Here is a 17435-nt window from a genome sequence, read left to right as displayed (position 1 = left end):
GGACCTGTAACATTCAAAACTCTCCTTAATATTTAAAGTTCTAATATCCTAATCAGCCTTGATGAAGGCTTCAGTTTGAGGGTACAGCTTTTTTTCTGTGAATTTCCTTTCACAATATATACTGTCGATGCAAAAAAAACTATATTCTCATCTTAAAGAGAATAAGAAATAGTTTATTCTGGAGCTATTTTTGCATGATTATGGCTGGGGAACACATATTTAGGTTACCCCAAGTTCCATGTTCCAAGGTGGAATTAGTTTCATGATGTTTTTATAGCTTTATATAACAATTAATAACACAAATCAAGGTAAGTTTAAAACTGTTGTATTGGAACTGATGGAGGTGACATGAAAATCAAAGGAAGAAAACAGGCATTTCCAGAAGCAGAATTGTCCTTTGAATCAGAACAACTGAAAGATATTAGTAACTCTACAGGAGTGGTGTCTCGTGTGCATGTAACAAAGTAGGAGTTGGAGTTTTATAGGGTAGAAAGGGGGTGGTAGACTGGGAATGGACTGTGATGACTTCAAAGAAAGGGAGATCATAACTCCAAACTAGACAGAAGGAGACTGCCCTTATGTTAGAACAATGAAGGGCAACAACCTCTCTGTGGGAATGGATGTTGAGATCTCAGTGTGATTGGGGCAAGTGAAAGTCAGGTAGTTGAGAGTAGAGAAGTTTCAGGTATTGAGTCTGGGCTCTCTGCAGGTTTTCTGAGAACATATAGGATGCAGAGTTCCTGTAGGCTCTGAGCAAGCACAACGTTGCCAATCAGTGTTAGGAAGCAGAGTTGAATATTTCCAGGTCAAACTATGATTATCCCAACATATCTCAACCTTGAGGGGATATAAAATTGGACTTAAGAAGGTTCAAGACAGAGACTTTATAGATTGGTCTTCATTTATGGGTATGTTTTTTCATTTGTTTAGGGGAAGGGTGCTTCCTGCTGAGTTGGGGCAGTGATCAAGGATTTGGGGGTGAAGGAGTTGAGGTGATCTGTAGAGGTGGTCACTATGTTAGATAGTGGTTGATATCTTTCTGACCTGAAAGAACTCTTTGATTCTCTGGGTAGTGAAAGCTTGTAATCTTTGTTGGAGGAACTTTGTGAAGTAACAGAATGTAGAATCAAATAATAAAATTATCGATATCATAGCTATTGGGTCCATGGATAATGCAAATATCCTTCCAGATTTATTTATTTATTTATTTATTTATTTATTTATTTATTGTAGTCAGGTCTAGTTCTCTTTAATTTTTGGAGTACTGAGCAGCCAAAAAATTGAATTGATCCTAAAAGATATTAACTGATTTGAAATTTCTTTAAAGTTTTCTGAGAAGTGGTACAACAGAGAGTCTAACTGACACAGGGGAGGCTTCAAGGCAGCTGTTTCAGCTCTGAGTTCTGGGTATTGAAAACAATACCTAGAGTGGCAAGATGAGTGGGTGAGTTGGCTTGTTCATTAGTTTCCTTTTTTGAAGTTACCAGATATGCTTTTAGAGGTTTGGGGACACAGATTTCTCTTAACTGCTTTGAGCTGACAAAAGGGACCATGTAGAAAGGGCAACAGTTAGAGTACCTCAGAGACAGGCAGTAACAAAACTTAACAGATGGCAAAGATCTAGAACATAAGACAGCAATAAGATGACATGTATCCTTGGAGTATATTGTGTGAGAGAGGTAGCATCTATAACATGCAAAAGATGAGACTGTTATAATTCCTACTCAGATCATAGTTAAGATCATGGGTATGGGTGTGTGTGAGTGTGTAATCAGGAAGAGGACTGTTTAGTGACAGGTTGTCCAAATCACATTTCATATCATCTAATATAACATCTGAGGACTGCAGTCCCTTGAATCGATAAAGGAACATACCAATCATTTTAAGCTTGGTTATACTTTCCTGGTTTTATTCTTTCTTTCTTCCTTCTTTCCTTTCTTCCTTTCTGTCTTTCTTTCTTCCTTTCTATCTATATATGGGTCACCTATCTATTTCCAGCTTTCCTGGGTTCCTTGTACTGTTAAGACCAATTGAGGATTCGTTTCTTGAGGGTCACTTGGGCTTAAGAGGAATCTCTGACTCCTTGATCTTTTTTTTTTTTTTTTAACCAGTTGTCCATCTATGTGATAACAAAACCGTCAAAGGTTTTGATTAGCCTAGCTATGGCTTCCCCTAGAAGAACTGAGGTAATCTTTCCTCTGTGTAGAGTTGACACTGGTTAGACTTCATTGAGTCAGTTATTCATGGCCTCTCTGAATAAGAGAATGAGTGAGAACATTTCTAGGAACGGCCCATAGTCCCCTGGGACCTCATTGATCTTAGAAGTGAAAATATTCTCCCTCTTATTTCCTCTGACCACATTAGACTAGCCTCCAAGTATGGAAATTAAACACATAGAAAGTTAGTTACACCAGTTAGGTACTTCTCACTCCTGTTTAATACTTTAATAGCTGAATATGTCTAAATAAATTTTGATTGATTCAACATACATTTTAGCCAGACAGTTTTTAAAATTTTTTTATTAGTTCAAATTTGGAACAAGCTTGCTTCACATGTCAATCCCTTCTCCCTCCCCTCCCCCCAACCCTCCACCTGCCCCCCACCCCATCCACCCTCCACTCCCCAAGCACCGTAGGGCCCTCAACAGGGCTTCCCGAAGCCCACCGTATCATCCTGGGCCGGGCCTAGGCCCTCCCCCATGTGTCCAGGCAGAAAGTGCATCCCTTCACGTGGGATGGGCTCTCAAAGTCCCTTCTTACACCAGGGAAAAATACTAATCCACTACCAGGAGCCCCCTAGAGTGCAGAGGCCTCCTCATTGACAGTCATGTTCAGGGATCTGATTCAGTCCTGTGGTGGCCTCCCAGACAGCAGTCTGGGGTCCATGTGCTCCCCCTTGTACAGGCCGGCTGATTCTGTGGGTTTCACCAGCCTGGTACCGAACCCTTTGATCTTCATTCCTCCCTCTCTGCAACTAGGTTCCAGAGTTCAGTTCAGTGTATATCTGTGGGTGTCTGCCTCTGCTTCCATCAGCCACTGGATGAGGGCTCTAGGATGGCATAAAAAGTCTCATTATAAGGGAAGGTTAGCCAGACTTTTTGATCTTAGAGCTTAGAAACTTTGATACCTATATATTACATAACACTTAAATATTTTTCTTAATACCATCAGGCATAATAGCATTTTTAAAATGAATTAATATCTATTTTGAGAATTTTCTTCCTTAGGGAGGGGGATACTAAACAATGTCTATTCCTGTTGACTGTAGCCTGTTTGTGGTTTATCTGAGAATATTTAGGGGCTAGGAGTTCTGGTAGTATCCAAGCAAGTAGAATGTCCCTGGCCAGGATTTCCGGAGTGAAGCCTAACATCTCTGGGTCAAACTAAGTTTATCCCAATGGGGAACTTTTGGTATGGAAGATTCCATCTGTAGGTCAGTTCCCTTGCAGTCTCAAAGTTGTAGATACCAGCTTGGGGTTGGATGATTAGATTGTGGATCTTAAAAGGAACTTTCCACAGATGTTATCAGTCAAATCAACATTCCTGTCTTGTGTTTCTCGGTTGTCCTGAGGCATTTACATCATTAACTCTTCAAAAATCCTTTCATGGATACGTCATAGAATTGGGTATAGCAAGATAAGGGAAGTTTTTCTATAGGTCCAACATGCTATCTGATGCAATTCTTAGCTTTTGGATTAGGGAAAGCTAGTTGTCTGCTAAATTAATAGATTCTAAAAGGTTTCTATCCATTACAAAAAATCTTAATTCAAACACAGTAGTGGGCAAAGAATGGCTGTTCTTGAGGACTAGAACTAGCACAATGTAAGAAAATTAGCCTCTTCACAAGTAATGCTTTAATCTCTCCACAGAAATACAGTTTTAATCAATCAGCTTCTGCAGACAGTTTCTTTTCAGGAGTTTTCATTCATGCCAACAATTTCTGTTTTGTTTTTGTTTTCTCCCTAGCACTGGCTAGAACCTAACAAGTCCATCTTCAAGCAAATGAAATGTAAGTGTCAAATTCTGGTTTTACTTCTGCTACAACATATTCAGAAATACATTTTGATTCCCAGAAAAGCAGCTTCTCTCTGGAGATAAGGGTAGAGTGAAAGATATATGGGTGAATGACTGGTCCTCTCTCTTTGAGGGCTGTGAATCTTCTCCCCTTTTTTATCCTCTGGCCTTGGTTCCCTCCTCAGGCATCAGTTAAATCTCCTGCAGTGCACCTTCTTCTTTCTGCCCTGTTTGCTTTCATATTTCTTGTTGGACTAGGAGCTTTGAAATTGTATGGTTAAATATTCATTAACCACAAATACTTTCCTCTGCATCTTAAGGGTTGGCAGTATGGTTTAAAGTGTTCTGTGTAGTCTCCGGTGGAGATAAAAGAAGTGGATGTATTCAGTAACTGAAATTACACTGACGGTTTCATTGGATAGTATTAATTGTTTTCTTTTGCCCCAACTCCAAAAAAGAAAGTAACTAAAAATCTTTTCTTTCTCATGATAACTTTAAAAGGCTGGTGTTCTGAACATAATTTCTCTCTAAAATTCCTTTTTTTCACTATAGGCACTGTGAGGAGGGAGTGGACTTTTATTCTTAAGTGACATGATTCTTTGTCTGAGTCTTCTTTTCTAGAATGTATCTAACCTGGTTTTACATATTATTTCAGTGAGAACTTCTAACAGGGACCCCAGAAACTTGTTTCCTTCTCTTAACATCTATGCCACCCTGTGCTGGCTGTTTTTTTGTCAACTTTACACAAGCTAGGATCATCTGGAAAAGGGGGACTACAATCGGGGGAAATGCTTATTATCACTGGGAAGTAAGAATGCCTGTGGGACATTTTTTGATGAATCATTAATTAGTGAGAACACAGCCTACTGTGTAGACCACCACCCTCTACTGATGGTCCTAAGTTTATAGGAAAGCAAACTGAGCAAGCTATAAAGAGCAAACAAATAAGTAGGATTCCTCTATGACCTCCACTTCAGTCCCTGCCTTGAGTTCCTGACTTGACTTTTCTTCAAAATGGATATAAACTATAAGCTGTAATAAACTCTTTTCCTCCCCAAGTTGCTTTTGATCATGGTGTTGTTGCGTAGCAATGGAAGCATAACGAAACCAAAACCAGTACAGGGATCACAAGATACTGCTTTGAAGACATTACCACGTTATTTTTGGCAGGGTTGCAGAAGTATTTAGAAATTTGGGCCACTGCGAACTTAATAGTATGCTATAGGAACTTTAAAGATAATGCTGAGAGCAATGCAAATGATGAAGACTGGCTTTTGAAGTTTCAGAAAGAAGTTTGGGAGTCCCTCAAAGACACTATTAACATTATTTGTGCAATATTTTGAATGAAGAATCTGTGATCCTGGTCAGGTATGGTTGAAAATCAGTTGTGTTTAAGAAAAGACTAGGATCACTGATGTGAAATATTTGCTTTATTGGGACACTGGAGGCTAGTTCCTGGGACTGAGAAATTAGCTATGATTAAGAAGAAACATTGGGGTTAAATCTGGAGTATTTCCCTCTGGATCAGGACACAGACTTGTGTTCCAGATGCTGCCAAGTTTGCGTCTCTTGATTTTGATTGATGTGGGAGGACCAAACCCCTTGTAGGAAGTGCCATCCTGGGCAAGTGGTCCTGAGTTTTAAAAGACAGATAACTGAACGAAACAAGGAGAGCATGCCGATAAGAAGCATTCTTCCAGTGCTTCTGCCTCAGTTCCTTCCTCCAAGTTTCTGCCTTGAGTTTCGGGCATGACTTCGCTCCCTGATGGACTATTGTCATCCATTCTTGCCCAAGTTGGTTTTGGTCAGCATTTTACCATAGCAATAGAGGGCAAACTAGGACACTACCATATCAATTTTCCCAGGGCTTAGTAATGAAAGTAATATATAATATTGTCACCAGAGATCTAATTTATCTGTATCAAACCACTTTTCATTATTCAAGAAAACAGTCATTGTCTTTCTCAAATATTAATTTTTCTGGGTAGGGCTTTTTAAAGTGAGAAGAGAGAAAATGAATATATGCTGCCTACTAACAACTAGCATATAAATTCCTTAACTTCCTACTTTTACTTGACTTCTTCATGCCCCTCCCCCCACTCCCCCACCCTACCCCTCCACCCCCCCAACACACACACCTTACGTCCTTCAGGACCAACTCTGGCCAGTACAAGAAGGTTGAGCTGAAAACATGCCCTAGTTTGCGTTCTATAGCTTTATATAACATAACCAAAAGTAACCTGGGTGAAAGGGGGTTTAGTTAGCTTATAATTGCACATCATAGTCCATCACTGAATGAAAACTCAAGGCAGAAAACTGAAGCAATCCCTGAAGCACAGGCCACGGAGGAAAGCTGTTTGCTCCCTATGGCCTGCTTTCTTATAAAACCCAAGATCTCCTGTGTTTACTTACACCAAAAAATTAATCAAACAAGTACCCTACGGTCCTGCCTATAGGCAGTTTACAGGACGCAATTTCTCAGTTGAGGTTCTTCTTCCTATATGACTCTGGCTTATGTCAAAACAAAACAAACAAAACAAAACAAAACAAAAAAACTAATCAAGACTATTGACCTCTTTTGCCAACTTGACACACCAATACAACACTATTACACAACGTCTTTTCCTCTCGTATATCTCCAACATCTCATATTAACATCAATATCACAATATACAACATTCAAACTTTAAAAGATCGCTGTTCTCTAAAAGGCTAGTGTCTGTAAAATATCCAAAGTCTTTTTACTATGGCCTCCTGTAAAATCAAAACTAAGTTCAATAATTTCTTACTGTCAGAGTGAAGAACCAGGACACAGTAATAATCAGATCAAAGCAAAGCCAGACTCCAGCAGTGCAAACAACTCAGCGTCCAATTACCGGAATTTAGTCACAATTTTCTTGACTGCAAAAGACTCGGGCAACTTCAGTTCTCTTGCTCTGACATCTGCAGCACACACAGCTTGTTTGCAATGCTTAGGCTAGCTCTACTTCATAAGTGTTTGTGTCCTTGGTAGTCATCTCCTAGTCTGGCATCTGTAATATGCTGGGTCACCACAGGCTACACCTTCACAAATGACCTTATGACCTCCCTTCAGGGACTCTCTCACCTTGTCACATAGTTCCAGTCCTCAGCTTCTTTTCAGTGCCCCTTCGATCCTGTTGTTTCCACAACAACTGAGCTGCACCTTCACCAATTGTTTCCCCTTACCTTTTGCAGTGTCAGGCTTCAGCTTCTGTACATGGCCCATGGTTTCCAGATCCTACAAGTTTTCACACCACCCAAACTAGTAAGATGAAAGAGACTCTGAAACATTACCAATTTTTTTTTTCTGCAAGCTTGAGATGCAATCTTAACTCTGACTCAGCAGCTCCCCCTTTGTGTGTGAGAAGAAAATTCCCAGATTTCAGCTTAATGGATCTCTTCATAATCATCATATTTCAGTCTTAGTTAACCAGTATCCACTGAACAAGTAAACCAAAGGTTTCAGTTCAGTGGTTGGTTTTTTTTGTTTGACTCTTTGTTTTTTGAGTACTTTATATATTCTGGGTATAATTCTCAGTGAGATGTATAGAAGGCAAAGATTCCAACTCTATGGGACTCCTCTTCACCATTTGACCCATTTGATTGTTTCTTTAGCTGCACAGCTTTTTAATGTTATGAAATTCCACTTGTCAGCTGGTGACTTTAAATGTTGGGCATAAAGTCCTCATTCAGAAAGTCCTTTCCTATTCTTATATCCTGTAGGCGCTGTCTATTTCCCCTTCTAGCAGTTTCAGCTCTCACATTTATGTCTTAGATCCACTTGAAGTTAGTTTTTGTACAACATAATAGATTCTGATCCAATTTTATTCTCCTCCCTGTAGGCATCTGGTTTTCCCAGAGTTATTTGTTGAAGATGCTTTCATTTCTCCAGGATAAGTTTTTTCACCTTTGTCACATATTAAATGGCTGAAGTTATGTGTTCTCCTGACAGTGGATTCAACACATGTCTGTTTTCGTGACAGTATAATTTTTCTTTTATTACTATGGTTCCTTACTCAAGACTTGGAAAGATAATCCTTCTGTTATTGCTCTTTTTACTCAGGATTGTTTTGGTTGTCTATGAACTTTTGTGGTTTCATATGAATTTTAATAGATGATAATGATGACTATTATTTCTGTAAAGAATCAGATGGTAATTTTGATTGGGATCGCATTATATTTGTCCATAGCTTTAGTAGAACAGTCATTGTCTCAATATTAATTCTACAAATACATGAGCAAGGGGAGTTTTTCCATTTTCTACTGTCTTTCTTTAGAACTTTAAAGTTTTCACCTCTTTGAATAGGTTTATTTCTAGATAATTTTTGATGGTATTCTGAGTGGAATTGTCTATGACTTCTTTGTATTATTGTTTTTGTTGTGTAGAAAAAATACTGATTTGTGTGAGTTCAATCTGTATCTTGACACATTGCTGAATTTGTTTACCATTTCTACAGGTTTTCTGGCATATTTTTTGAGGTCTCTTATATAAAATTTCATATAATCTGCAAATAGGAGTAGCTTGACTTACTCTTTCTCTATTTATTTCCCTTTAAATTCCATTTCTTGCCATATTGTTCCAGATAATACTTTGAACCTAACATTGAAAGGGAGTGGGAAGAGTGAAAAACCATGTCTCATTCCTGAATTCAGTGGGATGGGCTTCAAGAATGTGATCAAACTGTAGGAATTTTTTTAAGAAACCAATAAATGCATAACAAAAAATCTATTCATTTCTGAAAAGAATGACTACCAAAAGAAGAGGACTTAGGTGTCTACTGATACAAAGGGGCCACTAATATTCCCTAAGGACACACTTGTCCTGCCTGACAGGGATTGGTCTGTCAACCAGTAGATACCTCTGTGTTTTCCAGAGCAGTTTCATGATCCTGGCATAGTCTTCCCTTTGCTGCTGCTTGTCAATGGTAATACACACACACACACACACACACACACACACACACACACACACACTTACATTTACATTGTTTAGTATATGTTTTTCAGCAGTAATAATACTTCCTTGTGTAAATGTACCACATTTTCTGTATCCATTCTTTGGTTGAGGGCATCTAGGTTGCTTCCAGATTCTGGCTATTACAAATAATGCTTCTATGAACATAGTTGAACAGATGCCCTTGTTGTATAAATAGTGCACTGTTTTCTAACAAGGTGCAATTCTCACAAGACAGAGGCAGATTTTATCTTAGAGTAAGGGTGACTGGGTGGATGTGTTCCTCCTCTCAGATGTACTCAAAGATGGTGACTTTGGAGCTGTGTCTTTCTCTGTAGATTTCTAGCCTTGATTTGAGTGTGATGAACTTAACTATGTGCTGCAACCAACTGTACAGAATAATAAGTACAAGTCATAGAAGATTATGGCTGTCCTCTGTTATCACCTCTTTTGGTAGTTTACCTCCATTGAGGAAATTCAGTTTTCTATATCTTTGAAAACAGTTTTTCAGACCATGTTGACCAAGCCATGGAATGTATCATGACTTACATAAAATAATGCATACCATACCATATTTTAATTGTGAAAATTTTAAATTAACCTTAAATGATAATTAAAGGCAAATATGTAAGTAAATTTGTATTTGTACACATTAGCTATTACAGCTTATGGAAAATGAGTTGTATAAATAGTATATCTACCCAACTGGAGGAAAGGACAGATACAGCTTTACATGAGAGAAATAACAGAAACATGCTTGATTTGATTTAATTTTGAGAGAATAATTAAAGATGCCTCCACATAAATTAGCTTATAAGAATATATATATATACATGAAATCACAAAAGTTACAGAAGGATATAAAGAAATTTATTAATAGTGAGAGGAAAGATTACATTTGATAAGAACTTGAACAATGAAAGGTCAGCAACAGAGACAAACTGAAGGAGACTGGCCTACCCATCCTTCTATTTTATATATATGTCTCTATATTGTTCACTTATGTTAAAACTACACTAAATTAGAAAATTTTAATAAAGGATAAATGAGAAAGAAATACACAAAATGTAGAAAATTATCCTCTTCAATCTTTGGTTCAATTCTTCTTCTCTTGTAAAGATAGTTTTCTGCTAAAAGCATGTTTGGATGGAATAAAGGGAAGGGAGAAATGAGGTATTTATAATCTGAAAATAAAAGAAAAAAGTACAAATGTTTTATAATGAAAGCGAAAATTCATTAGTTTCATAAATTAAATATTTTTTCAAAAAATCAAATAAATTCCACATGATGTTCAGTGATAAAATATTTAATGTTCTAGATATGAAAGGTGAATGATGAGACTCACTGTATTTTTCTAAATTTCATTATTTCTATGTGAAAACTGTCCATTTTATCCTAGTACTTAGGAAAATATGCTTTCATTGTATTCATTTGTGTGTATGATGTGCACTTGGGTGTGTATATCCATGTACCATGCACATGCATTTGGAAGCCAGAGGAGGACTTTCTTTTCTTTCATATTCTCTGCCTTTTGGGAGTGGGGGTGTCAGGCTTGCTTACTGAAAGTGAAGCATACCATCTGACTAAGCTGACTTAGGAGCTACCAGTGTCTGCCCATCAATCAGTACAAGAGTTGAGGTCTGCACAGCCATACTGACTTTTATGTGTGTGTTAAGAACTTGATCTTGGGTCCTCTTGGCTTACCCAGAAAGTGTTCTTCACACTGAGTCATCTACTTAGTCCCTCCTTTCTTTAATTAGAATTTATCAGTTTTTAAAGATAGGGTTTCACTATTTAGCTCTCATCCACATAGAACTCTTTTGTAGACCAGTCTGGCTTCAAACTCATGGTGATTTTCCTGCCTCTACTTCTTGAGTACTGGAATGCAGTGTGATTCTGAGTGTGTATTCATTTGTGTGTGTGTGTGTTCACATTTTCTTTACTTGCATAAAAGTGCTGTTCTTATGATGGGTGTGTGTTCTATTGGATTATTTTTAACTGTAACTCTTTTTTTATTATTATTTGAGGTAGGGCATGTGAAGTTCAGAGGACAATTTGCAGGAGTTGGTTCTCCAATTCACCATGCAGGTCTCAGGGACTGAGCTCAGGTCATCAGGTTCAGGGCCAGCTTCTTCACTTACCAAGCTATCTCATCAGCTCAACTATAAAATCAGTGTGATAATTATTTCCCGTATGAATTTTCTTCATTATACAGTCAGACTTATAACTAATGGTTGTTTCTGTGAAACATAATTGATTACATCTACAATAGTACAAATACTTTCCACTGTCTGCTGATGTCCCCTGCTTACCTTGAAAGAAGAATTAGGGAATAAAATTTCATTTAGCCTCATAGTTGGCTAATAATAAAAACCTACAAGTGTGTATGTGGCCAACTTCTTTAAAATCAAAGTTATCCTTCAAAGACAACAATTTCCCACCTGACACACTACAAATTCTTTCATGCACCCAAACTCTGAATGGTGCTTTTTGGCAGTTTGTCTTTCTCATGGGGGTGGGAAGTATCAGAGGAGAAAATATTCCTTGGAGTTGTGATCTTGAAAGATGAAGGGATGAAGGTGAGTTGTGTCGAGGAAAGATGGGCTTCCTCCTTGGTTGCCTGTATCCAGCATTTGCTCTGGATGTCCTATTAAGCACTTTCTTTGTTTGTGTCACCATCATTACTATTTTCTTAGGCATTCTATTGGCTTCTTCCTTACAACACCCCTCCGTTCCCGCTAGTTTGTGAAGCTTCATGGCTGACGTTCCTGTGTGTGTTTGAGTCTGTGATCTTCTGCCGCTTATCTCATGCCTTTTCTTTATGATGTTTCAGCTCATCCACCATACACCATGTGCTTTAGAGTGAAATTCTACCCACATGAACCCTTGAAGATTAAAGAAGAGCTCACAAGGTATTTTTCCTTTTCTGCATATTTACTCTACTGCTTGTATCCTCTGCTGTCTTAAAGGCTAGATATTCCTTTTATCTCGATCAGAAAGAACACCTCCAGGGAGCAGACTCTAGAGTCAGCATTGTGCTCCTCTTGCTCTTGATACTCTTGGGATACTGTCTAGAGAACGATTGTCATTCAAAAAGTATTATCTGTACATGACAGCAATGGTTATGAGAGAGAGAGAGAGAGAGAGAGAGAGAGAGAGAGAGAGAGAGAGAGAGGCAGGCTCTCAGAGATCATTTGGCAGTGTGATGCCCACAGTAAGCAGAAGATATGGGCAAATGCAGAGGGCAGCCCTAGTCTGTCTTTTAGATCTAAGCCTTTCTGGAAGGACAGATTTCTGGAAAGAGTGGACAGTTAACTGTTCAGCTTTCCACTTGCTAAATGGCAAGTGCCAGGTAGTCTTTCCTTCATTTGTGCACTCTTCTCAGCCCAGCTCTGTGAACTGTCTACTTCTACTTTTCTTTCATCTCTCTCTGCTAGGTTTACATTCAGTTGACCTTGGAGCTTTGTTTCTCTGAAAAACTTGGTAAAAGTTGCTGAACAAGACTCCAAGACCTTTTGGATGGACATGTGAAAGAGCTGTTATGCACTTAGTTCTTGATGAGACTCTAATTGGGTGACATCCAAATTGCCATATGTAATTATAACTAACAATAGTCTGCATAGGTCCTGATCCAACAGAAAGGCAGGTGGAATGTTAAGTCTTAGCAGATTTTGCTTTTCGGTTATCTGTGGCCTATAGTGATAGTTGGCCATAAGTAGTGAAGGGAGCAGATAGTTGTTTTATCTGATCAATTTGTCCACATCCCTTTCATGATGCTTGTTCTGGGAGTACAGGAGCAGAGAAAGAGAGTTCATGTGTGGTGTGGTGTGTGTGTGTGTGTGTGTGTGTGTGTGTGTGTGTGTGTGTGTGTGTGTTGTGAAGGAAAAAAATATGTAAGAGATATTTTAGGTAATGTTATTTTGCCACCCTTTTTTATTTTTTAATTGAACTAAATTAATTTCACAAAGCACCTTCATAATGTTGGAAAACTATTACCACTATTGAATTCCAGAATATTTTCACTACTCCATTAGAAAAACAAAAACACATTATTTAATAGCAGTTATGATCTGTCTCTCCATTCTATCCCCAGAAAACAACTAAACTATTTTCTATGTCTATTGATTTATCTATTCCTGATACCTCATGTCAGTGAAATAGTGGGGTATACATCTGTGACCTGATTTGGCCTGAATTATTTAAAATTTATTTGATTAATTTTTCCTCAGTTCTAAGTATCTACCCAGGTGGAAGTGTACAATGAGATAGACCAAAAAAAAAAAAAAAAAACAACACAACACAAAACCAAAATAACACCTTTGGCACCACCCCAAATCTCAAATAACAACAATAAAAAACTAAAAGGAATATGCACAAAAAAAAAATAAATGATGCACCTAAGGCCACACCAAAACCCAAGAAAATTTTTTTAACTGAAAGAATCCCAAATATACTAACAGCATAATTAGAAAAATACATACATAAATACATATATAATAACATTCATACATATTTTATTATATACTTATATGTATAGTGCATACATATACGCACACGTGTACATATGTCTATAAGTATAATATGCATGTTATATTATGTATATATTATATACATATATGTATGTGTTTTATATTATATACATATATGTGTACATATGTAACAATAATAATCAAAGAAAAAAGAGTATCATAGTGAGAGTTGGAGGCCCCTGGGTGAGGTTAGAGGAAGAGTATCTGGGAGGGGCTGGAGGAAGGAAATTGAAAGACGAAAGTTATATAATTCTATTTCAATTAAAAACATATAAAATGATTTATTTCTGTCATTTTTCTCTACAAATCTCTTATTTTACTTTTGAAATTGTACTATAATTACATATCTCCCTTCTCTTTCCTCACTCTAAGTCCTTCATATACATCTCCCCCATACTCTCCTTCAGATTCATAGCCTCTTTTTTTAATAATTGCTATTGCCCTCATGAATATATGTAACTATGTACATGTATACTCCTAAATATAACCTATCCAGTCCATATAAAGTTAATTGTATATATGTTTTCAGGACTGACCATTAGGTACTGAACAACCAATTGGTGAAGAAACTTTGAACATACATCACAATCTAATACAAAGAATGAGTCACTTGTTAACAAGTCTTATTTGTTAATAAAATTCATATCAAATTATAGTTAATAACTCTAATATCTATCAGCTTTTTAGTTTTATACTTAAATTATTTTTGTGTGTATATATATTTTATCCATTCATTAGTTAGTGAGCATTTGAACTGTTACTACTTTTTAGTTATAATTAATAATGTACAAATTTTGATGAGAGCCTAGATGCTGATTTAGTTGGATGTAAGGTACCATTTAAAAATATATAGAATTGGTATTTTTCCTAATTTTATTTTTTAATTAGTTCTTCGTGAGTTTTGTAAATGAATTTTGACCATTTTCAACCTCCCTCCTATTCCCCTATCTACTCCACTTCCCTTCCCACCCAATTTTGTGTTTTTTCCCCAATCACAACCAGTTTGTATTACCGCAGTATTCTTGGATGTGTGACCTTACACTAGAACACAGTGAATTTATGGGGGCCTACCTTCTTGGAATAAATAAATAAGTAACTCTTTCCCAGCAGTCAACAAATTGTCAATAGCTATTTGCCTGGTGGGTGGTCTTCATACCCAGTTCCCCTTTCCATGCTGGAATTTGCTATGGTTTGAACTGAACAAGTCTTATGTATCCTATCATAACAGCTTTGAGTTCATAAGCACAGCTTCCCTTCTGTGTCCAAAAGACAATGTTTCTTTGTAGTCATCCACCATATCTGGCTCTTACACTCTTTCTGTCATCTTTGGAAGAGGGGGAGGTGATATACATGTTCCATATAGAGTTGACTATTCTGAAGTCTCTTATTCCTTGCATCTTAGCTAGTAAGGGGTTGTTGTTTTGATCATCATCTAGTGCAAATGGAAACATCCTCTCTGATGAAGGTTGAGAGGTACCTTAATCTATGGGTGTAACAATAACCATCAGGGTTTGTTTTGGTATAATAGACTTTTAGCAGAATAAGTGTATTAGGTCGCTTTCTAGAACCTATAACCTGTCTAGTCAGAGTTTCTCACTCCCATAATGGTGAAGTATGAGCAGGACTTAAATCCAATCAGAAAATTGCATGTTGTTCAAGCCGTTATTGCCCCAGTGGGCATGTCTTGCTAGGCCAGGCATTGTGTCTTACATGGTGCACTGTTGGATACAATTAATGTTTATCCTGGCCTCTTGTAGATTCCACAGCTCCTCCCAGAATTTTGAAAGCTAGCCAGTAGAAAAGTTTCCAGGTCAGTACCAGCTTCATTTCTACATATTCCAAGACTCAGGTATGTGCTGTCATCAGCACCTAGCTTTCACCACCAAGTTCTGGAGGAGAAGCACGAGCATTGGCAATAGCATGCAATGTTTGGGGGGTCTTTGTGACCTCACTTGCCAATAACTGCAAAATGTGTTACTACTCCTAGGACATAACTTTGTATTTGTTAGCCTGTTATAGGATAACTGCATTTCAACTCTTTTTATGTATGTATATAGATGCATGATGATTCTACAGTAGTAGGTTTCCATATGACATTTTGGATATGTTTTTAGTGTTATTTCTCCATCCTGGTTTTTCTCTAATACACTTTCTCCCCCTTTCCCATATCTATTTATCATTTCTTGTCCCATAATTTCCCTTTAACCCTTTATACCAGTGAAAGCCCCTTTCTATGGACACTTTAAGTTCCTAACTTCTGTGTGTTTCTCCCACTGAGAAAAGAAAACATATGTCTAAAGATTCTAGGCTAATGTCCACAATTGTGAGCGAAAATGTGAATTTTTTTCTTTCAGGGCACTTGTGACTTTCATAATAGCTGATTAATATACCATTGGGTAAATATACTGTGTGTTCGTTGTCCATTCATCTACTCATAGACATCTAGACTGTTTCCATTCCTGGCTATTGTGAATACTGTGGCAGTAGACATATTTGAGGAAGTATCTCTATAGCAGGATATGCCCAAGAGTGGTATAGTATACCATATATTAGATCTAATTACTGTTCTTTGAGGAATCTCCACACTGATTTCCATAGTAGCTAGGCCATTTGCACTCTCACCAGCAGTGAATAAGTGCTTCCCAATTCCCAGGATCTGTCATCATTGGTTTTTGTATCTTACCCACTCTGACTGGGGGAAATGAATATCCAAGTACCTTTAATTTGCATTTGTCTAGTAGTTAAGGATAAGAGCTCCAGCTCCACCTCCCTTAGTGATTCTCACGTTCACTGGAGATTGAGAAACTTATTATCCAAAGTATGCTCATGACACAGAATTATCAGGTAGTTCTGAATACATAAATAGCCTACCTACCTGCTGAATCAAAATAATATTTTTAACAACATCTTTGGGTAATAAATGTGCTCATTAAAGATGGCAGGCTTCAGTACAGGAAGCTAGTCTATATTGTCAATTCAAACTGAGTAATAAAGTTATTAGATACTTCATCTCTTTAATACAATTATGTACTAAAATGGAAACAGGTCATCTTTTTAACCTGCCACATGTCCCTTATACCTCGATGGCTACAACAATGGATAGCATAAAGCATGTGAGACAAAGATCCATGTGAAGAAAACACCAGTAAGCCAATGAATCCTTCATTGTGCCCGATGTGATTTCAGTGAAGCAGCCCCCAGCACTGGCAGCTCTCTTGCCCTGCACCAAGGAAAATCTTTATGATTAGCTCACAAATCTCTCTCTGATTTTCTATTTCTCTATCTTTAAAGTAGAATTGTGCTTTGGCCCATCATAAGACTGAGTAAAAAGCAAATTATTAAGTAGTAGAGGTATTTAGTCAGAGTTTTTCCAGAGAAACATACAATAGGATTTATATGTGTGGGGTGTGTGTGTGTGTGTGTGTGTGTGTGTGTGTGTGTGTGTGTGTGTGTGTGTGTGTGCGTGCATGCATGAGTGGCTGCGTATGTGTGTTTGCATAAAAAATTATTATAAGGAATTACCTTGCATCTTTATGGAGGTTGAAAAGCCCCCCAGTCTTCAGGAGAGGGGCTGCATAGGGCCAGTGGATTTAATCCAGGTTTAAAGGCCTAGGGATAAGGAGCACAAAAGACAGAATATTCCCCATTGCCAGTTAAAGTAAACTCACCCTACCTTTGCATTTCTGCCTTATTCAGTCCTCTAACACATTCACGATGTCAACCCCAAATAGGGTAGTCATCTGCTTTGCCGGTTCACTAACACATAAACACCCTTAAAGGCACCCAGAAATCATAGTTAACTGCATATCTGGGTATCCCATGGCCCAGTTAAGCGAATGTCCAAAATTAACCATCTCAAAATTGTAATTGACTGATTGAAAGGTGTTTCTAGGGGCTTCCCTCTGGATATAGAATGAT

The 17435-nt window shown here is 37.7% G+C and overlaps 1 protein-coding gene across 1 annotated transcript in view; it reads left to right on the top strand.

The window, feature by feature from the left end:
- Positions 1-17435, top strand: part of Frmd3 (FERM domain containing 3) — a 145832-nt gene that overhangs the window by 71173 nt on the left and 57224 nt on the right. Inside the window, exons 3-4 of the mRNA XM_027400230.2 lie at positions 3966-4008; positions 11822-11900. Of these exons, the coding sequence (XP_027256031.1) occupies positions 3966-4008; positions 11822-11900 (122 nt within the window). The remainder of the gene's footprint in view (positions 1-3965; positions 4009-11821; positions 11901-17435) is intronic.

Source organism: Cricetulus griseus, chromosome 2, assembly GCF_003668045.3.
Source record: "Cricetulus griseus strain 17A/GY chromosome 2, alternate assembly CriGri-PICRH-1.0, whole genome shotgun sequence".
NCBI lineage: Eukaryota > Metazoa > Chordata > Mammalia > Rodentia > Cricetidae > Cricetulus > Cricetulus griseus.
This window is presented reverse-complemented; position numbering and strand designations above follow the sequence as displayed.